This window comes from Petaurus breviceps, unplaced genomic scaffold (genome assembly GCF_028583685.1).
Source record: "Petaurus breviceps papuanus isolate PSGF00001 unplaced genomic scaffold, PetGlider_PUasm1.0 172, whole genome shotgun sequence".
Classification (NCBI taxonomy): Eukaryota; Metazoa; Chordata; class Mammalia; order Diprotodontia; family Petauridae; genus Petaurus; species Petaurus breviceps.
The window spans coordinates 657,775-681,859 of NW_027185755.1; the positions used below are offsets into that span (position 1 = coordinate 657,775).

At 44.4% G+C, this 24,085-nt stretch overlaps 1 protein-coding gene across 1 annotated transcript in view; it reads left to right on the forward strand.

Moving 5' to 3' along the window:
* Positions 1-24,085, forward strand: part of ACSBG2 (acyl-CoA synthetase bubblegum family member 2) — a 63,744-nt gene that overhangs the window by 29,890 nt on the left and 9,769 nt on the right. The window contains exons 3-10 of the mRNA XM_069082871.1: positions 2,231-2,331; positions 3,468-3,733; positions 7,255-7,343; positions 9,522-9,642; positions 16,000-16,080; positions 16,542-16,691; positions 17,904-18,080; positions 23,347-23,528. Of these exons, the coding sequence (XP_068938972.1) occupies positions 2,231-2,331; positions 3,468-3,733; positions 7,255-7,343; positions 9,522-9,642; positions 16,000-16,080; positions 16,542-16,691; positions 17,904-18,080; positions 23,347-23,528 (1,167 nt within the window). The remainder of the gene's footprint in view (positions 1-2,230; positions 2,332-3,467; positions 3,734-7,254; positions 7,344-9,521; positions 9,643-15,999; positions 16,081-16,541; positions 16,692-17,903; positions 18,081-23,346; positions 23,529-24,085) is intronic.

Consider the following 24,085-nt stretch of genomic DNA (forward strand, 5'->3'; position numbering starts at 1 on the left):
CTTGTACAGATGAGGAGACCCAAGGATCAGAGAGAGACTTGCCCATGATTATGTAGTACCAAAGGTAGGATTCGAACTTGGATTTACCCAACCTCAAAGCTAGCACTCTGTCTTTTATGATGAACTAAAAATGCTAAGTGGTTTATGGCTTCACTTGCACCCAGTTTGAGCTTAGAGACTTGGAGAAAACTAGCATTCCTTAGCAGGGAACAGGAGTAGATGAGAGATGGGAAACTTGGGTCTATCCCTTGCTTTTTTTTTTTGGAGGGCAGTTGGATTTAAATGACTTGCCCAAGGTCACACAGCTAGTTTTTGTGTTAAGTGCCTGAGGCTGGATTTGAACTTAGGGTCCTTCTGACTCCAGGGACGGTGTTCTATTCACTGTGCCACCTAGCCACCCCTATATCCCTTGATTGATCAGTCAGCAAGCATTTATTAGGCACTTTCTGTAGGACAGGTGCTATGTGAAGGGGATACAAAGAAAAACTAAAAATAGCCTTTGCTCTCAAGGAACTCATTTTATGCTAACATGTAAAGAAGTAGGTACATGCCAGATACATAGAGAGTCAATGTAAGGTCGGCTAGAGGGAAAGGCACTAGCAACTGATGGACCTGGGAGAGGCCTCCTGCAGAAGGTGGCATCAACTGAGCCTTGAAGGAAGCCAGGGAACTAGAGAGGCAGAGCATTCCAAGAATTTGGGAATTAACCAATGAGTGCAAAAGGATGGCAGTAGGTGATGGAGAATCCTGTTTGATAGACCAGTGTAGCTGGATCACGAATTGCAGGAAGGGGAGCAAAGTGTAAGAATACTGGAAAGATAAGGAGGGGCCTGGTTGTGAAGAGCTTTAAAGCCAGACTTTATGTCTCTTCTTTGAAGTAATCAGGAGCCACTGAAGAGGACATTAGAATATATCTTTTAGGAAAAAATCACTTTAGCAGCTGTGTGAGAGAGTTGTGAGACAGGGAGACCAGTTAGCATCCTGTAGTGCCTTGCATTAGGGTAGTGACTGTGTAAGCAAAGCCAAGGAGTCTGATATGAGGGATGCTAACGAATGGGGAAAGGACAGGACTTGGCAGCTGTTGTGAATGAGAGTGAAGAGTTGGGTATGGCATCAGAATTGTGAGCTTAGGAGAATGATGGTGCCCCTGACAGAGGGAAATGTGGCAGAAGAGAGGATTTGTTTTGGCGGGCAAGGATGGCAGGAGATGGCATGATTATGAATTCTGTTTTGGATATGTTGGGTTGGAGAGCCTGTGGGGACATCCAGGTTGAGATGTCCAAAAGGAAGTTGGTGATGCTGACCTGGTGCTCAGGAGAGAGATGAGGACTGGATATAGAGATCTGGGAACCATTATTGTAGAGATGATCATTGAACTCGTGGGAGTTGAAGAGATCTGCAGGTGAGAGGCTATAAGAGAAAAAAAGATGGTGGCCCAAGATAGTTTTTATGACCATCCACAGTTTGTAACATGAATGAAGAGCTAAGAAAGGAAAAAGAGAATGAGCTGTCAAAAAAGTTGGAAAGACAAGAGAGAGCAGTGTGAAGGGAGTATCCACGAGGAGAAGGTCGCCTGCAGCGTCCAGTGCCATAGAGAGGTCAAGAAGGACGAGGCTTTGCACACTCAGGAGTTGACAACTGAGAGGGCTTTGGTCACTTTGGAAAGAGCAGTTGGAGTTGAATAGTAAGGTTGGATTCCAGATGGTTCAGAAGACAATGAGAGGAGAGGAAGTAGTGCCCCCTCCTGTAGCTGGCTTTCTCATCAGGTGTACCCTAGAAGGGGAAGAGAGATATAGAATGATAACTCAAGGAGGATGGTAGGACCAAGTGAAGATTTCTTTAAGGATAGAGAAGACATGTTTGGAGGTGGCAGGAAAGCAGCCAATATATAGAGATGGAGGTTGAGAGAGAGAGAGAGAGAGAGAGAGAGACAGTGAATGTTGTGGGAGGGGGGAATGATATTCTAATGGAGAAAATGGGAGGGACAGAGTCAGACATGTCTACCTTGTCAAGCAGAAGTAAGGCATGGACAATGTGAGAGCCTTGTGAGATAAGAAGGGGAGAAGAAGGAACTCTCATCCAGTGGCCTCCATTTTTTTTTTTTTTTTTGCTGAAGTAGGCATTGAGGCTCCTTAGCTGAGAGGGTCTCTGGAAGGTTTGGGGGAAAAAGCAAAGGTTTGGAACAGATGCTGTGGATCCCTAATCCTCATTTTCAGTTTTTGCCTTCCAGCTCTGTGACAAACGATCACCATGTTCCAGAAGAGGATAAAACTGAGAATACTGAAGAAAAGAGTCCTCCTGCAGAAACTGAACCACCAAAAAACGTGGAAGGTAAGGAGGGTGGGCAGAGCAGTGGTAGAACAGGGAAGGGGTTTGAGGCTCCAGATTTGTTAGTTTGATACTCCCAGGAATTGAGGGAGATTTCAAGGGTCCCGCTCACATTTGAGATGCTTGAACAGCTATTATTTATAATCCTGTATATAGTTTAACAGAAGGAGCACTAAATTTTGAGTCTTCCTGAGTTCAAATCTGCCCTCAGACACTTAATAGCTATGTGACCCTGGGCAAATCACTTAGCCCCATCTCCCTCAGTTTCCTCATCTCCTTCTCCATCTCATTCTTTCTCCAGCTCCAGATGAGTTGGAGAAGGAAATGACAAACCACTCTAGTTTCTTTGCCAAGAACACCACAAATGGGGTCACAGAATCAGACACGACTGAAAAGGCCTGAACAACAACTCCAGATAAGACTTGACTAGAGGGGTGGCTAGGTGGTGCAGTGAATAGAGCACTGGCCCTGGAATCAGGAGGACCTGAGTTCAAATCTGGCCTTAGCCACTTAACACAAAAACTAGCTGTGTGACCTTGGGCAAGTCACTTAACCCCATTTGCCCTCCAAAAAGCAAAAAAAAAAAAAAAGACTTGACTAGTTCAGAGACCAGTGGGACTGTCTTTGTCATTATCATTCAGAATATTCCACCTCTCTTTTAGTCAGCCATAAAGCATTATTAAAAAAAAATACCTACTATATTCCAAGCACTCTGATAACTGCTGAGAATACAAAAACATGGGTCTTGCCCTCAGGAAGCTTGCATTCTAAGGGTGGGGAGGGGATAGACAAAATCTACACACTGAATCACTAGCGGCTGGGGGAACTAAGAAAGGCCTCCCACAGAAGAGGTTTTTAAAAAGCCCTTTTGGACATCAGTAATATCTGTTGCTCTCCTCTGCTCATTCTGGGCCTTTGTACTCTTGACCCCATTCTCCCGAGACCATGCCCCTAGTTTGTTCCTGTCCCACATGGTCTTCCCTTCCTCTTGGCCTCTCTAAGTTCCTTTTAGAAAACCTGAGTTGGATGAGTTCCCTGGATAGTTGCCCAGGTTTCTTTAGGCCACTGTCACATATAGGTTGGGTCAGCTGCCCTTTGTGGTCCCTTCCTATTGGGTGACCTTTTGATTCCATCGGCAGTGGCTCAAGGTGAATCCCCAGGATTGACCTCCTCAGGTGGTCATGCTCTCTGGACTGTGCATCGGGATGGAGAAGTCCAACTAAGGATGGAGAAGTATGGCTTTGGGAGTGAGCCTCCAATGACCATTCATCAGTTCGTGAGGGAAGCTGTCATTAAATATGGAGATTACATGGCCCTTGGAACAAAAACGGGAGATAACTGGCACATGATGTCTTACAAAGAGTATTACTTAGCGTGCTGGAAAGCTGCCAAGTCTTATCTCAAGGTAAGCCAATGGTTCTTCCTTTTTGGTAAGAGGAGTTAAGGGCTGATCTCCAGGCGGGATGGCTACTTGTTGGGTGGGTGGTTGCTGAGATCCCTCCCAACTTTGAACCCATAATGTCACTTGCTTCATTTAAATAAAAAACAAAACAAACAAACAAAAAAACCCGTCTTGAAAATTTGACACCATCCCTGGGTGGCTGCATGTCTGTCTCCCAAAGAATATCTCACTAAAGTTCACAGAGAATCTCGACCGTGTTGGCTGCAGAGTAAGGGTTTTTTTTAGCTACAGAAACTGTGGGAGATAGAAGTTGGCAAAAATGAAGAGGATACAGCTTGCATCCATGGAGGGAGGCGGCTGATCTGTGAAGTCAGTAAATGATGGTTTCAATGCAGAAAGTCGGTAAAACAAAGAATAAAACCCCAAGTCAGACTGTGTCATCTAAAATTCCCCTTTGGGGACTCCTTAATCTTAAGGATACAATTTGTAGTTCACAAAGCTGGACATGCCATCTGAGTGTAGTACATGGGGCATCAGGGTAAGACATAAGGCCAGAAGGGATGTTAAGGAAATTAACGTTTTTATTGTACTTTGTTTACAGAGCAGTGACCCTTCAAGGGGATGTAGGGCAAGTATGGTTCTTGGCTCCATTTTAAAGATAGAGAAATTAAGGGTTGGAGAGGTCAAGTCACTTGTCCAAGGTCACCTAGCTTAGTGAGTATTAGAGCCAGGATTCTCCTGACTCTCAAGTCCAGGGTCCTTTCCACTATACCTGGCTACCTCTGTGAACCCTAGGGGGTCTTAGAGACCATCTAATAATACTGTCTATCACGCTGGAATGTGAGGGAGGCAATAGAGACATTGGTATTACCATTTTACAGCTGAGGCATATCAAGTCTGACAGAGGCCAAGTAAGTAGTTTGCTTGCCCAGGGTTACACAGTTAATAATTATCAGAGCCAAGAGCATCCAGCTGAGATCTGTCCTGACTCCCAAGTTCTGCTTCCTCTAGCCTCACAGTCTAGTCTCCTGATTTTACAGATCTACAGACTTTAAAATGATAGCAAGAAAGGTAACAACAGCAGGTGTTCATATAAGTGCTTTACAGACGTGCACGTTAAGTAGGTGATTGCTGGAGTGTCTCAGAACAACCCTGTGAAATAGGTAACACAGGTGTTATTCTTCCCTTTTGTAGTCAAGGAAGCTAAGGCTTAGGTGAAGTCAAGTGTATATGGCTAATATCAGAGGTAGGATTCAAACTCAGCTCTTCCTTGTTGCCCTATGATATTGCCCTCAGAAAGTTTATGATCTTGGGCCTTCAGGGCCGACCACATGAGAATTTTTCCATTACATCTTTCAGACCTCAGGATCTGCCAAGGACACCTTTGCTGAACACCTGTTTCCCTTGGTCCCCATATTCCTGTGATGGGATCACCCTTGAAAACCCAGGTTTCCAAAACAAATTAAATGCAAAGCAAGGTCTCCCTTTGAGCAAAGAATGATAATCCCAGGCCCCATGTTAGAATTTGAGGTGTTCTTCAGTCTGGGAACTTTTCAAGCATTAGGGCTTGTAGGAGTTGCTTGGGTACCTGAAGCTGAGCTGTCTGGGTAGCTTTGACCTTTATCTATAACGGGATGGCAAATAATCTCTTCTTCCCTCGAATCACAGATGGTTAGAGTGAGGACCTTGGTGTCTTCTAGCCCAGCTTTTTCCTTTTACAAATGGAAAGCTGAGGTCCATAGAGGGGAGGTGACAAGGCCCAGGCTGAGAATAAAGTGTACATTTTCTGCTTCCTTTTCCTCCCAAAGTTGGATCTGCCTAGAGTTGCACAGAAATGAGGCAGCCACACTATACTGGGAAAGTGCCCTGGATGGGTTGGGAGAGTTGGATCCAAGTTCTGATTCTGCCATGAACTCCCAGGGTGACCTTTTTTGCAAACTGTTGCCTTTCCTTGGACCTGTTAAATGATGGGGTCACACTCCTTGCAGCAAGTGGACTGTCCTGTTGTCTTCTGTCCCAGTCAGACCCCTTCCTAAAAACTTCGTGTCTGGCATCAGGGCCACATTTTTGGAAGGGACATTTCTATGGCCTACCTGTGTAGGCATAGCAAGGTCAGCGAACCTCACGGAGCCTCAGCTGTGAAACTGGGAATTTGGATGAGAAGCTGGGTCTCTTTCAAGCCCTCAACCCAGGAGTCTGGGAGAGGGATTCTTAACTAGCTTATACAAGGACCAATTCGACTATTCGATGAATAGTATCCTTTTTTCTGCCAACACCTTTCTTGCCTAAAGTACTAAGTGTTTTAAAAAAGTGGCAGAGTATGTGGGAAAGAGCCCTGAGCTTTGAGTCACAAAACCCAGCTCTGCCAGTTCAGTGAATGAGTAAAAAAAAATCAATTCAACTTTTCCTGTGTGCCAAGCCCTGTGCTAAGTGCCAGCGGGCACACGGTTAGAAAAATGAGATGGTTCCTGATCTCAAGGTGCCTCCTGGAGGGAGGTTATGTTACAGGGTGAGTGGCAAGGCCTGGGGGTGCTCAGGGTGCCTGGGCAGGTCCTATGGCAGTGCCAGCTGCCTCAGCTGGGTTTGTAGTTGGTGATCCCTTGGCTTATCCAAGCAGTGTCAGTGGCCATGTCTGCCCAGCATGTTGAGGAGTTGGAGATGGGGTCTGACCATTGGGAAAGGGGAAGTGGGCTGAAAATGAGAGTGGTTGTAGGCAGTCGTCATGTAATTGGGAAGGAAAGGGGGAAAAGAGAATTGGCAGGAAGAGAGGAAGAGGTTCTGTGATAAGAGGAATCTTAATAGCTATATATACCTTTATACTAGGCACTTGATCGCTCTGGGTTTCCTCATCCAGAAAAAAGGATAAACTTTTTTGGCAGTCAGCTAGGTAGTCAGGAAGACCTGAGTTCAAATGTGGCCTCAGACACTTACATGCTGTGTGAGCCTGGGCCACTCACTTAACCTTGTTTGCCTCAGTTTCCTTGTCTGTCAAATGAGCTGGAGAAGGACATGGCAAACCATTCCAGCATCTTTACCAAGAAAACCCCAAATGGGGTCAGACATGACAAGACCGAAATGATTGAACAACAGTAACAACAAAAACCATTCACGGACTAGGATGAAAGTAGTTTATAAACTTTAGAGCTCCATAGAAATACTACTTGGGATTTCCTTACTATCATAATTAAAAAGCAACTGGAGAATTCTGATCTGAAAATGGTAAAGGAAGGGGGTGGGGAGTGGGGCAAACACATTAAGGTTTGACGGAGCCCAGGCCCATTTTCTGTCTCCCCCTGCCCAGAGCCTTGCGTTCTGTATGTACTTCTTAATTAGGTGAGTGATGGGGTGATTTCATGGGACAGGTCCCCCGAGTGGAGCAGGCTCCATGTATCAGCATAGAGGGGTAGACAGAAGAAACAGAGATCTGTAGAACACTTGTTTTGTTTGACTTCAGAAAATAAAGATTTCCTGCCCTTGCAGTCTTCAGGCTTCGCTTAAAGATTCCTGTGTCTGTGTTTTTCCAGCTCGGCCTTGAGCGCTTCCATGGCGTGGGGATCCTGGGATTTAATTCTGCTGAGTGGCTCATTGCTGACGTTGGCGCTATTTTCGCTGGGTAAGAGTGTCCATGAAGCTCAGGGACCTCCTGGCCATGAGTGGTGAAGACTAGGTTTCATGGGCAAGTCCTGGTGTTCAAAGTCTTCTCTTAACAGCAGCAAACCAGCTTCCAAGTGTGAGGTCCCTCTCATTCCTGTGGTTCAGTCTCTGACTGGAAAAGGCAGAATTTTGAGGTTATTTGGTGGTCTGCCTCCTGCCGCCTGGTCTTCACTCTGCTTCCTGAACTCCCTGGAAAGCCCCTTTGAAAAGATGGCTTAGTCCTCAGCCTTTGAGAAAGGAGATACTCATGACTAAACTTCCCTAAGGACTGCTGTCCTGTTAATTATCATAAGAGGCCTTTCAGAATGATCCTGACTGAAGGGGAATGGGCTCCTTGACTCTAGGCCTCCTCCCTCCCCACCCTTTTTTCATTCTCTTGCCCCTACAGAAAGGTCAGAGGTTCTAGCGTCCAAGTATCCTCCTGGAACCTAGGCCAAAGGTGCTTTTTAATAAATTTGCTCACTTTAAAAAAGTGATTAAAGTGCTTGGTAGTGATTTATATTTAAATTAATTTCAGCATGTAAAAGTTTGTGGCCTTTTAGTTACTCCCTCAAAAGTCCATCGGAATTTTTTTTTCCCCGGAGTCTTTCTCTCTCATGTGGTCATAGGTAGTGTGGATTTCATTCTTCTGACACTGCTTTTTTTCTACTTTGCATTATCTCACAAAGGTCTTTCAACATGCCTTTTTGGTACTTCATTACATTAATGTAACGTGCCTTATTCACCATCCCTCTGCTGTTGGACATTGACTTAATTTCCAGTTTTTTATAGTCACAAATAATGTGGCTATGAAAAATCTTTGAGTAGATAGCTCTTTTGGAAAAGGGGAGAAGGGAGGTTCTATAATAAGACTTTCAGGTTCTCTTCCTAACAACTAAATTATTGACTCCACAAAGCATGGTTATTTTTATATGTGTTCTGTCAGATTGGTCTCCAGCCAGATTCTATAAGTAGCTTTAGACTGTACTTATTTATCTAATGCCTCCCCAAATAATTACACGCACACACACCGCTTAGTTTTTTGCTATTACATATAAAATTGCTATGAATAATTCTACAGATAGTAAGTACTTTGCAAAAAATTTTTATGATATGTATACACCCTGACAAAGTCAAAGTCCCTGAGAACTGTTAAGCAAAATAATTTCGAGACTAATTGGCATGCAGTCTTACAGGAAGGTAGTTTACTGTTAAAAGAAAGTTATATGGGGTGGCTAGGTTGCACAGTGAATAGAGCACCAGCCCTGGAGTCAGGAGGACCTGAGTTCAAATGTGGCATAAGACACAACACAAAAACTATGTGACCTTGGGCAGGTCGCTTAACCCCAGTTGCCCTACCTTTCCCCCTCCAAAAAGCAAAAAAAAAAAAATTGTATGCTTCTACTATAATTAGTTTTAAAATCCTTTTGTTGCTGTTTTTTTTTTTTTTGGACAGTTATTTGATGGAAGTCTTCCCACATTTCTTTGAATTTTTTCACATTTATTCCTTGTGGTAACATAACAATACCTTGTGTTCACACCCTGTAGTTTATTCAGCCATTCTCTAATCATTAGGTACAAGGTAGGGTTAGTTTGACTATATCAATTGGTATTTTTTTTTCTTGTTAATAACCTCCATGGAGTTCATTAGTAGTGGGGTCATTGGGTCAGAAGATAGGAACAATCTTGTTTTCATCTAGAATTTCAGCATTTTCCAGTGCAGTTGGAACAATTTACAGCTCCACTAGCTTTGAATTACCATGCCTCTTTTCCCATAGCCCTGCCAACACTATATCTTTCCATCTTTGCCAATTTTATGGGTAAATTGGGGTATCTCAAATTGTTTTAACTTTGAATTCTCTGTGAGCAAATTTGAGCATTTTTTAAAATGAGTTTCATAGACTTATTGATATAGAGCCAGAAGACCATCTAGTCCACTTTACAGATGGGAAAACTGAGGCTGGGAGAAAATGGATGGCTTGCCCATAGGCATTGCCTCTTCTCACACAACTAGAATTTTTTCCTTTGGGGATAAAGTAACTCAGATTCAATATGGGATAATTTTAAGATAAATAAATTGTCTTCAAGGTGCACAGGAAGGGTGGGCAGGTACCATGCTTTCCCCACACTAAGGTTCTTTCTGTGTTTTCCTTGGCAGGGGATTGGTCGTTGGCATTTATACCACCAATTCTCCTGACGCTTGTGAGTACGTCATTAACCACTCCCAGGCCAACGTCTTGGTGGTGGAGAATGACACACAGTTACAGAAGATTTTCCAGGTAATCAGAAGCTGACCTTGCTTTTGACCTTGTTTCTGCTGATACCAACCTTGCCCAAGGACCTTTGGGTCCCTTCTAAGGTGCTGACCTCTCTCAAATGGGAGCAGTGGGGAATAGTGAAAAGAACTCTGGTTTGGAATTCGAGGGACCCAAGAGCTGCTTGCTCTGTGTGAGCCAAAGTCATTTCCTATTTGTAGGAGCCTTCGGTACCTCTGACAACACCGTACTTTATTTTTCTAATGCTTTACAATTAAATACTCTCCTCATAGCAAGCTCAAAGGGAAGGTGGCATGAGTATTACTGTCCCCATTGTATAGAGGGGAAGGCCAAAACACAGAGGGCTTGTGATTAATTAGCATTGTCTGATGTCCTTGCTGCTACTTCATATAAGATCCTCGGACCTCAGAGAACAACTTGCCCAACCAGAATTGGAATGAGAATCCTCTGTACCACATCAATCAGTGTGCATTTATGAAGCACTTAGTGCTGGACACTCAGATGAAAAAATGAAACAGTCCCAGTTTTTTTTTTTTTTTTTTTTTTTCCCCAGCTGGGATATGGGGTGTAGGTGGCAGAGATTAGGAGCCTTATGACCTAGGAGTATAGTACTCACACTGAGCTTCGAAGGAAGCTAGGGCATCTAAGAGGTGTAAAAGAAGAGAGAGCTTCCCAGGTAAGGGCACAGCTTCTGCAAAGGTGCAGAGGTGGGAAATGGAATAACAGGTAGGCCAGGTTGGTTAGAGTGTACATGAAGTACATGAAGGGGAAGTGCATAGAGCACAGCTGGAAAGGAAGGCTGGGACCAGATGGCAAAGGGCTTTAAATACCAAAAAGAGGGGTTTGTATTCCATTCCAGAGGCCACATATCCTGTTTTCTACCTAGTTCTCATACACTATGATTGGAAGTATGCTCACCATTCTTACGCACTTCATTTTGCATACAGTCTGATAACTTCAGCCCTGAATTGTTAGACAGTATGGTTCTGATGTATTTAGACAGGGGTGGAATACAGTGGGACCCACTGCTCCCATGCTCTGAACACTTTTCCTTTGCTTGGTACGGCTTGATGGGGTTAGATTTTTGTGGGCACTGTGTCACCCTGCTGTAGAACTGTAGAGCCTCAGAGCTGGGAGGAATCCTAGCCCATCTAGTCCAACATATATTTGATTTGTTTTGTTTTTGGAGGTAATTGAGGTTGTGACTTGCCCAGGGTAGCACAGCTAGTAAGTATCTGAAACTCGGATCCTCCTGACTCCACAACCAGTGCTCTATGCACTGTGCCACCTAGCAGGCCCCCAGTCTATACTTGAACAAATTCTCCTCTGGAACATTAGCAGCCAGTGGTCATACAACCTTAGGTGGTCTCAGGATCACCTAAAGTCACATTAGGATTTTTTTTTTTGACTCTCACATCTCACTCCTGACTCATTTTGGGGTTGTAGTCTATGATGACACCTAGATCCTTCTGCCATGACCCCTTGTCAGATCCTCCTCCTCCATTCTCTGCTCCTGTAGTGGATTCTCTGAACTCAAGGTTTAGACTCCGTTTATCCCTAAATTTGACTTTATTAGGTTTGTCTCATTGTATCTAGCTGGTCTCATTCTGGATCTTGAGCTATCACCCGACATGGTAGTAACCTCTCCCAGCTTTCTGTTATCTACAGATCTGATTAGCATCCTGGCTCTGCATCCCCCATGTGATAGATAAAAGTTGTTGAAAAACAGAGGACTGCAGATGGATCCCTAGAGAGTTCTGTTAGGGGCCTTCTTCCACCTTGACCTCAAGCTCAGGGTCTGGTCCCTCACCTAGTTCTGAATCCCCCTGAGTCTGTTATCATCTAAGCCACATCACTCAGTCTTGTCTATGAAGAAAGTATTTTCAATTTAGCAAGCATTTACTGAGCATGGGCATTGTGTCAGTTGTTATTCAATCATGTTTGACTCTTCTCTGACCCCATTTGGGGTTTTCTTGGCAGAGATGCTGGACTGGTTTGCCATTTCCTTCTCTAGCTCATTTTACATATGAGGAAACTGAGGCAAATGGGGTTAAATGACTTGCCCAGGGTCATAAAACTAGTGTCTTCTGATCTACCATTTTGACAATCCTGTTGAAAAATGAAATGAGGTTAGTCTGGTATGAATTTTGCTTAACAAAGTCACATTGGTACTCATTGATTCCAAGGGAGAGATACTAGACTTGGAAGACCTGGCTTTGAATCCCACCTTCCACAGTTTCTGTTGTCATGGACAAGTCATTTAGCCTCTCAGATCTTCAACTTTTTCATCTATAAAGTAAAAATAATAATAGTTATATCACCTTAAGCTTTATGGGTTTTGTTGTGAGGAAGGTATTTTGCAGCCCCTAAAATACTATAGAAACATGAACTATTCTTTCTCACAAATCATTCTTTAATATTACCTTCTAGGATTTTACTAGGAATTAGAATCCATTTCATGAGGCCATAGTTTGAAGATTCTGTTCTCCTTTTATGGAAATCAGCATTTTTTTTTTTGTCCTTTGTTTCTGTGCCACTTTTTGCTGTTTGCTAAGACTTTCTTTAGAGATCCCTGATAGGCTCAGCCAGTCACATTTCATCTTTCCTACTCCACTATATTCAGGAAAGGCTCTTCTTACTGACCTTATATTTTAACTGTTTGATAACCGTTTCTTTCTCTTCTTCCCAGACCTGGGAACATCCTTTCTCTGAAAAGAAGACGGATGCAAATTAGGGATTGAGTAGTTCTGCCTTCTTTCCATTGTCCATTATCATTATTCTTTTTCTGAACAGCAAGTGATCCTGTCCTTACTTTGATCATGCTTCAGCCTCCAACATAGCAGTTTTGTAGTCTGTGTGATCATTGTCAACCTCAGCTCACTCAAACAATAAACATTTATTAATTGCCTGCCATGTGCTGAGCACTGTGCTAATACTGTGGGCTCTAGCTATTGTGACCTCCTTTAGCTTGCCAGGAGTCCTTCAGCAGGTCCCTCCTTCATTCTGAATCTCATTTCCTTCACTGGGTTGCTTCACACAGTACCTAAGTCTCTCTAGCTCTGATGCTACAAGTTGTATTGGAGTCAGAGACCCTGGGTTTGGCTCTAGGCCCTGCTGTTTACTGTCTGTATAAGACTTGGGAAAAGTCACTTATTCTCCCAGGGCCTTAGGGGGTTGGCCTAGAGGGTCTCTAAAATTCCGTCAGTCAGCCCTAGAACTCTGATCCTTGGTCACAGGTCCCTCCTAACCCCGATATTCCCTGTTCTGATGCCTTCCTCTCCAGCTCTGCCTGTTTGTGTCCTAGCTTGGACATCAGCATGCTTCATGGGATCGTCTGAGTATAGACCATACTGGAGGGAAAGGGGGAGGAATTCGGTTCAGCTATGCCTAGGATTAGGTGGCCTCTGAGGCCCCATCTGGCAGCTAGGTGGTGTAGTGGATAGAGTCCTGGGCCTGGAGTCAGGAGGACCTGAGATGAAATCCAGCCTCAAACACAACTTAGCTATGTGACCCTGGGCAAGTCACTTAACCCTGCTTGCCTCAGTTTCCTCATCTGTAAAATGAACTGGAGAAGGAAATGGAAGATCAGTCCAGTGTCTTTGCCAGATGTCACCCAGATGGGGTCACAAAGAGTCAGACACAACTGAAATGATTGAACAACTAGAGACCCCTTACAACTCTGTGCTTGAAGTGTTTGCAATGAAAATACACAAATTCAGAAACAGTACACCATGGGAAGGTATGTGCAAAAGAAGGCTGTCTACTTCCAGACTCAGCAGTACATAAGCTGGAAGCAGAGACAGCAAGGTTCAGCAAGCAGAGGGCAGAACCTTGTGTCAGGAATCAGCCCTGGCTTTCACTTTCAGCTCTGTGGCCACGGGTCGGTCATACTCTTCTACTCAGAAAACTCCTGGAGCTTGTTCTTTTGTGCTCAGGGATCAAGTATAAAGTTCCTTTAAAGCCCATTCTTTCCCACCCTCCCAGTCTTCTTCACACCTCACTCCCCATCATGCACTTTATAATTCAGAGACCTCAGCCTCAATCCCCTTCCAGGAGCCTCTGTCTCCCAACTTGGTGGCTGTCTCCCACACCTCAGTATTCTTCCCTCTTCACTTCTACCTCTGGGCTCAACTCAACTCAAACCCCACCTTCTTTTTTTTTAAATTAATTTTTAATTTTCAACATTCACCTCCATAAGATTTTTGAGTTCCAAATTTTCTCCCCATCTCTCCCCTCCCCCACCCCAAGATGGCATATAATTTGACATAGGCTCTACATATACATTCACATTGGGCCTATTTTCACAGTAGTCATGTTGTAAAGAAGAATTAGAACCAATGGGAGGAACCACGAGAAAGAAGAAACAAGGGGTGGCTAGGTGGCACAGTGAATAGATCACTGGCCCTGGAGTCAGGAGGACCTGAGTTCAAATCTGACCTCAGACACTCAACACAAAAACTAGCCGTGTGACCTTGGGCAAGTCACTTAACCCCAGTCGTCCTGTTCACTGCACCAACTAGCTGCCCCCAAACTGCACCTTCTTAAGAGAACTCTCCCTTCTTCTCCACCCTCCCAGCTACCTCAGTTGCTTCTCTTTGAAGATGGCACCCTATTTGAACCCAGCATATATCTATCTATCTATCTATCTATCTATCTATCTATCTATCTATCTATATGTATATGTTGTCTCTCCCACTAGATTGGGAGCTCCTTCAGGGCAGGGACTTCGTTTGTTTGCTTTTCTTTGTGTCTCCAGACACATAGTAGGCACTTATTGACTTACCAGCCTCTCTGAGTCTCCATTGACACAACTGTGAAATGGGGATGATCATAGACATTAATGATCACCCAACAGTGTCTTTGTGAGTAGCTCATCTAAAGTGCTTTGCCAACCTTGTAGCATTATACAGACATCACATATATATTTGACCTTGGGCATAGCTCAGTCCTTTCTAGGTAGGCGACTATTCTTTCCTGTCTGACCTTCTCATGTGCCCCAAGAGGCTAGTATCTTCTGTCCCAGAGGACCACCTCCTTGACTTGGAATTGCTTATTTGGTCTGTGCCCTTTGGGCCAAGCTCATTCATGCAGGTTTACTGAGCTATTCATTGCTTCTTGACCCGTTTAGGATGCTCTGCTCCCAATCCTGTACACCCACAGGATTGCAGAAACCCACAGGCTTTGAGGTAGAAACGTCCTTAAAGGCCATCTGGTCTAATCCTCCCATGTAGTAGATAAGGAAACAGAGGCCGGCTGACTAAAACTAGTTAGTTGCAGAAATAGAATTCAAGCCTAGGTCTTCTGACTCAAGTTTAGAACTCTTTTCATTCTATTAGGCTACCAGACTAAAGGTAATTAGAGCTCTCCCTGTATTCTGTTGAGAGTTTGAGTAAAGATAACTTTTCCAAACGCTTGAGGGTCCCCCTCCTCCAGAAAATAGGGGGCTTTGTGGCAATTCAACAGATACAACTTAAACACCTGCCCTGGGAAACACCCATAACTAGGCCTTAGGTATTTTCCTGATTGTCCCCAGAGTTCACTTTCCTTTAGGCTGTTGCTGTTAATGGAGTATTTAACTGGTAACAGAGTGTATCTGTAAGCTGCCTGAAAATAGGGACTTTTATCGTCTCTTTGGAGCCCCAGCACCCAGTGTGCCGGCACTTAATGGAAGGATTGTTGGTTAGCAGTGTTAAAACAGAGAGAAATCTTGCTGGGTCAGCCCCTTAGGCATCATTATCAGCACTTCCACCAGTGTTTTATTTAGCTCTGGATTCTGACTGCTGGGGCCTCCTTTGGGGTGGGATATCTGAGGATCAGCTGAGTAGTTCCTGGCTTATGTGGCCTTGGCATTGTGAAGGTGGGACAGACCAGGTTCATCATAAATGATTGAACTTGGAAAAGTGAGGACTTGGTGGCAATAGGGGAACATTAGTATTGTTTTCAGTTTATATGAAGGGGTATGATTTGGTCTTTAATGGCCTGGGAGGTAGGGAATCTGCACCAGCGAAGTTGGGGGTAGGGAGAGAGGTGGCAGATTCTCTCTCAGTTATAAGGAAGCACTTTCTAGAAACTGAAATCTGCAACGAGGAGAGGTGATGAGTTCCCTGTCCAGAAGAGGCCATTTGACTTGTATATTGGGTATAGGTTGGATGAAGTGGCCTCCGCAATTTTGAGATTCTAGGATCCTTCTTCAGACAAAAGCCCTACTCCATATTACCAGTATTTTCACATTTCTTGGCCTCAGTCTCCCTGCTATAAAAATTTTAGGGGTTGGATTAGACGATCTAGCATTCTTTCTGGCTTTAGTTGCTGTGACCCTCTCTGACCTTGACATTAAAAGTCAATCAAATTCTTTTTCAGGTTAGGGAAAAATTAAGTTATGTGAAAGCAATTGTCCAGTACAAGGGGGAGATCAAAGAGAAGAGGCCAGACCTTTATTCTGTAAGTATGGGCTTTGCTTGAGAGGCGAGGGAGCCAGGGTGGGGGGGTGGGGGGGAGTGGTGAACAGAAGCCCTGGTGGATGGACAGCTGGTGAATGGCATCAGAGATATTTACACTTGACTAGTCTGTAGCACTGGGCTTTGAGGAAGGCTAGAGATGGCCCTGGGGCTTGGGGAAGGGCTTGGACCACACTGACAGGCCGTTTAGGACCATGCCAGCTTGGAGTCCTGGTTGAGAAAGCTCCTGGGCTTTGTGAGCTACAGAGAACTTGGCCAAGTATGGAAGATGGTGAAGATAGATGAGGCGTGCTTTGAACTGGAGGTCAGAAATGATTTCCAGGAAGCCCAGGGGCCACGTGCCTCAGTGTCCCTGGAGAGTCAATTCCTTTAACTTTCCTAAGTCCTTTAGAACCAGGATAATGATTCTCCTTCACAACTAAGCTGTCCCCTCTCCTGGTACAGTGGAATGAATTTATGGCCTTGGGGGAGAGTGTGCCCAATCAGGAGCTGGAAGACATTCTTGACAGCCAGAAGCCCAACCAGTGCTGTATGCTGATCTATACCTCAGGGACCACCGGACAGCCTAAGGGGGTGATGCTCAGTCATGACAATGTGAGTGTTTTTTCTCTTCCCCATATCAGCTCTGTAGAAGGTGATGTCAGGGCATGCCATACCTTCCAGTGTATGTTGAGAATCTGTGGAATAGTTTTCCTCACAGGGTGTTGACCTCCTGTCTTTGGAGGGGTGTAGGCAGAGACCCCTTATCAAGGATATTGCAGAGGGGATCCCTTCTAGCTCTTCCATTCTGTAATTCCACATATTAATGCAGAAACTCACTTTGGTGCCCTGAAGGACACTGCTGGGCGATGGAGAACCATATTTAACCCTCTGGGGTTAAATAAAACTAGGTTTGTTACTTTGGCAGCCATTGTCTCCTGTTATTCTCAGTCCTCACCCTGAAGATCTTTCTGTTATGGGTAGTGTTTTCAACACTGTTGATTGAAGGCAAGGGTTTACTTACCCTGCAGGCCACAGATTTGCCATCAATTCTTAGGGCCACGGGCCTTGTGGTTTCTCCCCCACTCTGTTCCCATTTAGTTTTGGCCCAGACCTTCTCCACAGAAAATGGCTTTTCCTAGTGCCCCATACTACTAGACTTCTCTCCTTGGGATTGTACTTATTTCGGTACTGACTCTGTGCTCTGTGAACAAATCAGAATTGCAGTAGCTAAAAAGAAACATGAGATGTGCGTGTTTAGAGATGTCTCCACTCCAAACGTTCACACGGACTGTTTTTACCCAATCTGTTGGTAGAGACTTCTGAGCTCGTATTGGCCACAGGCGGACATTGCACCTTGACCCCGACATAGTGATGTCACTTTGGTCCTCTTTGGGCATGAGGGACAACAGCCAACCATTTGGGTACATACTGGGTGGCCCTTAGTAGATCTGAGCCTCAGTTTACTTCTCTGTTAAACAAGGCCAATACTCCAAGCTCTTTCCTACCTTGTGTGATTGCAGTTTTGTGACCTTAAAATATGCTTCAATTTCTAATCTGACCTAAAAGCTGATGATTGATTTAGTAAATATTAATCAAACCCTTACTCTAGGATGTTTTGATTCTTCAGACATTTGTCAAGCCACCTGCGTTGTGCTGGGCATTGTAGGGGATATGGAGATAGATTAGATAATCCCTGACCTCAGGGAGTTTATAGTCTATTTGATGGAGAAATAGCACAGACAAGGCCTCAAGTGGGAGCTTCTGCCTCTGTTGCAGACCCCAGCCCTGCCTGCCCCTGGTTTACAAGAAGTGACTATCTTTCAGCTCACATGGATGTCGGGAATGGCAACCAGTGGCCTCAAGTTGAATTCACCCCCGAAACAACAAGAAAGCGTGGTGAGCTACCTGCCTCTCAGTCATGTTGCTGCCCAGGTGATGGACATCTGGTTACCCATGAAGATTGGGGGCACCACGTACTTTGCTCAGCCTGATGCCCTCAAGGTAAGGAAGTCCAGATTGCTGCCTGGGCCACTGTCAACCCAGCGTTCCATTGTGGGGTCAAGGGAGAACTCAAGGCTTTGTAAGTGATGGGGGTGGGTGCCTGACGCCATCACGTTGATGCGCGCTCTTCTTTGAGTCATTCTAGGTCTGTAAGGCCTAAAACCTTAGGGTATTCCCCCCGCCTCACCCCCACCCCTTCACCTTGGCTAGGGTCATATAGCTTGTACATATCCATATAGGATTTGAACTCAGGTCTTCCTGATTCAAGTTGAGCACTCATTATCATTTGAGCCCGTTATCACAAATGCTGGACTTGAAATCAGGAAGGACTTGGGTTCAAATCTTACTTCTGATATTTATTAGCTACATGGCCCTGGGAAAGATTTAAGCTCAGCCTCAATAATACCCATAGTTGTATGGGTTGTTGTAAGGTTCAGATGAGAGTAACAAATGAGTAAGATGGGGTCAACCAAAGCTAACTTGGAAGTCACCCTGGAGCCTAACACGTAGTTTACTTTTTTAAAAAAAAACTTACTCTGAGGGGCGGCCAGGTAGCACAGCGAGTAAGAGCACCGGCTCCAGTGTTGGGACGACCTGGAGATCGAATCCCGGGCTCAGACACTCAGCACCACACCCAGAAATAACTGGCCGTGTAACCTTGAGCAAGTTACTTAACCCTGATTGCTTAAAAAAAAAAAACTTACTCTGAGCTCTAGACTGGGGTGTATTTTTTAGTATTTTCTTTCTCATTGATAAAATTGTAATCTCACTAATTAGTTTGAGCTTGTATCCCAGTTCACTAAGTATTAATTATTTAATGAACTGGGAAAAAAATTATTGTTCCCAGTGGTGATTATTTTTTCTCCATATAATGAATGACTTAATTTCCTATGATTAAATAAATATTAAAATCACCGACTGCATACCTTTTGTTAATAAATTTTATAAACAGAATAGAGCACCGGCCCTGGAGTCAGGAGGACCTGAGTTGAAATCTGGCCTCATACACTTAACACACACACATACACAAAAACTAGCCATGTGACCTTGGGCAAGTCGCTTAACCCCAACTGCCCTCCAAAAAAATTTAAAAGTAAAATAAATTTTATAAACTGTCACTTAACACCAGTTCATTTGTCTTCCCTTGTGAAAACTCAGTTCATTATATTTTCTCAAGATACTAAGTCAAGTCTGTTCTAAAAAGTTCTCATTAAAAGATAAAAGGTGAAAACAGCTTCGTTGGGAAAAAATCTTCCCATTCCTTTCTCTGTCTTCTTTAGCCTCTCACCAACCAGGACAGGAACAATGTCTTGAACCTCTCTCAAATCAGCAAAACCAATCAATACATAAAAAAACCCAAACTCTTATATGCACTTAGGCACATATCCCTCCCTGTCTCTGCAATCACTTTTAATAATCTCATTCCATAATTTATATAATGGATCAGAAGTAAAAAAATATATGCTTTCTCCATTATTCCATAGAGAGGCATAGCAAGACATTTTTCAACAAATTGTGTGTGTGTGTTTTACATTTCACTTGGCTTTTTTTATTTTTAAATTTAAAACTTTCTTAACAATTTATTTTTTCTTAACTTGGCTTTTAAAGATACAGTAATAATACCTATCATCTCTATGAGATTAATTTGAAACAAGAATTCCGTAAATAAAGTGGTTTGTAAACTTTAAAGCGTTACATGAATGTTAGTCATTTTAAAGGAGGGTTTTTTTTTTTTACTTTTGATCTGTATAGGGAAATTTCAGTGAGGAAACTCTTCCTATCCAGATCAACACTCACTCTGCAAATTGTTAACCTGAAAAGTTGCCTGAAAAGCACTAAAAGGTTAAGTGACTTGCATAGTCACACAGTCAGTTTTGTTAGAAATAAACCCAGAACTTCCTGACTCTAAGACTGGCTTTCTTTCCAGTACACCATGTTGCCTCTCTTCTTATTCTTATTTTTTCCTTTGGTTTCAGTTGTGTCCAACTCTTTTTAACCCCATTTGGGGTTTTCTTGGCAAAGATACTGGAGTGGTGTTGCCATTTCTTCCTCCAGCCCATTTTACAGATGAGGAAACTGAGGCAAACAGCGTTAAGGGACTTGCCCAGGGTCACATAGCTAATAAGTTGTCTGAGGCAAGATCTGAACTCAGGAGAATGAATCTTCCTGACTCCAGGCCTTGGCATCTTATCTGCTGTACCACCTAACTGCCCTGTTAGTATTATTAGCCTAATAAATTCTTGTAAATTGAATTGAATAGATGAGCACCAGATTCAGGTACCTAGGGTTGGAATCCTGGCCCTGATCTTGTGTGACTTTGGGCACACCATGTCAGTTCTCTGGGCCTGTTACCTTTTCTATAAAAAGGAGTTGGACTTGACCTCTTCTCTGGGCCTAAACCCAGTACCTTTCCTGCTGCCCCACCTTTCTTCTTCCTTCTTTGCCATCCGTAGCTTGACTTTGTTATTTGGGAGTCATGTGGTGCCCACCTGGCCACTGGTGGGTCGGTTCCTTGGCAGGCTGGAATCTTCCATTCATCCGTAGCCTTTCATTAATTCAGGAAGCATTTATCAAGCCCTCTCTGTTGTGAATGGTATTCCAAGGGTGGGTGAAATACCAAGAGACCCAGGTGTTGTGCCCTTGGTTCTGACCTTTCTCTGTTTCAGCCTTAGGTCTGTGTCTAATCCCTAAAGCTTCAAGCTGATGGAGTATCCAGACTTTGGCTGGGACCAAATGCTGGGAGGGAGTAGGAGAAGGAGCCCTGGGGAGCTTCCTGGTGATGTTTACGGGATCAATTGGAGGAGAAGCCTGAGTTCAAATCTGGCTTCACACACTTACTATCTGTGTGACCCTGGGCAAGTCACTTAACCTTGTTTGTTTCAGTTTCCTCATCTGTAAAATGAGCTGGAGAAGGAAATGGCCAACCATTCCAGCATCTCTGCCAAGAAAACCCCATACGGGATCACAAAGAGTCAGACACGACTGGAAAACTACAGCCCCTTGACATGGGTGTCGGTCCTTATTCTACCCTTAACTACCTGGGTGAACTTGGGAAAGTAACGTAACCATTGTTGGCAGTCTTTTCATTGGTAGAATATAGGACACAGGTATTGCCTACTAGGGTACATAAAAATTAGGAGAATGGGTGGGCAGGGCAGAGCATGGGGATTGGGGGAGGGGTACAGAGCAAAGTTTATAAGCAAACAACGAAAATTTGAGTGTAGTGATTGATAATACAGTTTCAATGTAATTTAGCAAATATATGCTATTTATTTTGTAAGAATCAGTGCACAAGTATTAAGCACCTCCTGTGTACCTCTGAAGCACTCTCTTCATTAGGGCACTAGACATTCAAGACCAGAGAATGAAGCAGCTCCTGCTGCCAAGGGTCTTACTTTCTCATAGGGGAGACAAGTGTGTATAAAAATGTAAACAACTTCAGGGTTCGGCTAGGTGGTGCAGTGAATATAGCACTGGCCCTGGAGTCAGGAGGACCTGAGTTCAAATTCGGCCTTAGACCTTACACAAAAACTAGCTGTGTGACCTTGGGCAAGTCACTTAACCCCAATTGCCCTCCCAAAAGCAAAAAAATGTAAACAACTTCAAGTTAATAAATACAAATGGTGTAGTTTTTGGGGAGGGGGGGAGTGGCCACATGAAGAAGACAGAGTTCTGAGCTGCAGCTTGAGGATGGAGATTCTCTTATGAGGCATAGGTAAGGTGGGAGCCATATTTGAGAGAACCAAAGGTGAGATTGACAGGCTTAGCAATAGATTGGGTGTGGAGGGTGAGGGATACAGTAGTGACAAACCCAGGATGCCCTGGTAGAGGGGGTTTCCTCACTGGTCTTTCTGTATCCTGATAAAATCACAGCTCTTATATCCTCAAAAAAGCTGTCATCCTGACTTGTGTTATGTGGTTGGTGGGTTACAATTAATGTGTCTGACTCACAACACTGTCACACATGAAGAAATAGGGCAGCTAAGTGGGGCGGTGACATGGAGTCAGGAAGACCCAAGTTCAAATTCAGTCTCAGACACTTAAGAGCTGGGCAGGTCACTTACCATCAGCCTCAGCTGTCTTGTCTGTGGGTATTTTTAGAACATAGCTATTGTAGATATTTATAAAATGCCACCTACTGGGGTGGCTAGGTGGCACAGTGAATAGAGCATCAGCCCTGGAATCAGGAGGACCTGAGTTGAAATCTGGCCTCAGACACTTAACACAAAAACTAGTTGTGTGACCTTGGGCAAGTCACTTAACCCCAATTGCCTTACCTTACCCTCTCCAAAATAAAATAAAATGCCACCTATTTTCCAGAGTGGTTGTGAGGTTCAAAAGACCGAACATAGCAAGTACATCACAAGCTTTCAAACTCTGTATACCTGCTAGTAATTATTAGAATAGCAATAGAGACCAGAGGAGAAAATGCAGTTTGCTTAAGGTCATCTTGGATTTGCAAGGCGTTCCCATGCCATTTGCAGAAGTGGGACTAGAATTCGGGTCTCTCTCCTCAGCCTGGAGGGCTTCCTACAAGGCCACGCCACTCGTGTGGCTTCCATGCTTCCTCTGGGGGCTTAGAAGGCCAGCTTCCCTCCAGGCTGCAGGGATAGCTCAGGAACATGATGGTGTTACTTGACTGCGTGACCTTGGGTGTGTTACTGAACTCCTTGGCACCTGTAGGCAAGTCTAACTCTGTAAGACGTGTCACCAGCCAGCCACTGATGCTTCAGTAGAAGGAATTTCCCCATGAGTTTCCTGCCTGGATAAATTCAGGGCACTGGACTCCTCAGGGAGTAGTTGTGGGGAAGGAATGGGGTAAAGTTTTCAAGTTTCTGCAGAGACAGGGGGTCTGGGAAGGAGGATTTTCCTTGAGCTTTCTCCTAGTTGCTGTTTTAGTTCTGTGCAGGTTCAGGGACTGAATCATAGGCTTTTGAGGTGGAAGGGGTCCTAGAGATCACATCTAGCCCAGTCCCCTCAGTTTATAGCTAGGGAAACTGAGGACCAGTATTCAGATGTGCTTAGGTACGTGATGTCTCCCCTTTAGAATGTAAGCCCCTTGAGGGCAGAAACCTTTTCCCTTCGTTCCTGATATATGCGTAATAAATACTCAATGTTTAGTTAACCAGAGTGGACTGGGGAGTTTGTTCAAGGATGCACAGTGAGTACTTCTCCAACCACTAGGACCCTCGAACCCGGAGGCTTAGACCTCACCATATCTTCAGATCAGAGATATCTACTTCTCTTCTTCTCTTGTCTGTCTCAGGGCACATTGTCTGTGACCTTACGGGAGGTGAGGCCCACAGTGTTCCTGGGAGTGCCCCGGGTCTGGGAGAAGATGCAGGAGAAGATGAAGGAAGTTGGCGCCAGTTCTTCCATGTTTAAGAGAAAAGTGGCTGCGTGGGCCAAAGCCACTGGTTTTCAGAAAAACATGAAGTGGATGAACGGGTCAGTGGAGAGCACAGCTGGGGCGCTTGTGTCTGTGCCTGGCATGACCTTTTCTTCAGTAGGGAGCTAGAACCATTGAGAGATTTCTTACCTCCCACTTGTACCTGAGGAAGACTCTCCTCTATGACATTCTAGCCTCCACTTAAAGACCTTCAGCCATGGGGCTTCCCTGCCACCGTAGCCCATTACACTGCTTCTTAGACTATAAGCTTCCTGAGGGCAGGACCTGGCTTCCCTTTCTTTGTATTCCCAATCCTTGGCACAAAGTAAACATTTCATAAATGCTCATTAACCAGCTGACAGTTCTAATTATCAAGAAAGATTTCCTGACATCAGACCTAAATTTAGACCCAAGTTCTGATCCCCATCTGCCATTAAATCTCCTCTCTCTCTCTCTCTCTCTCTCTCTCTCTCTCGAAGCTTATAGTCTAAGAAGCAGTTCTCTCTCTCTCTTTCTCTTTCCCCCCCCTCCTCCTCTCCTTCCCTCTCCCCCCCTCTCTCTCTCCCTCCCTCTCTCTTTCTTTTCCTCTTCCTTTGTCTCTTTTCTCTTCTCCTTT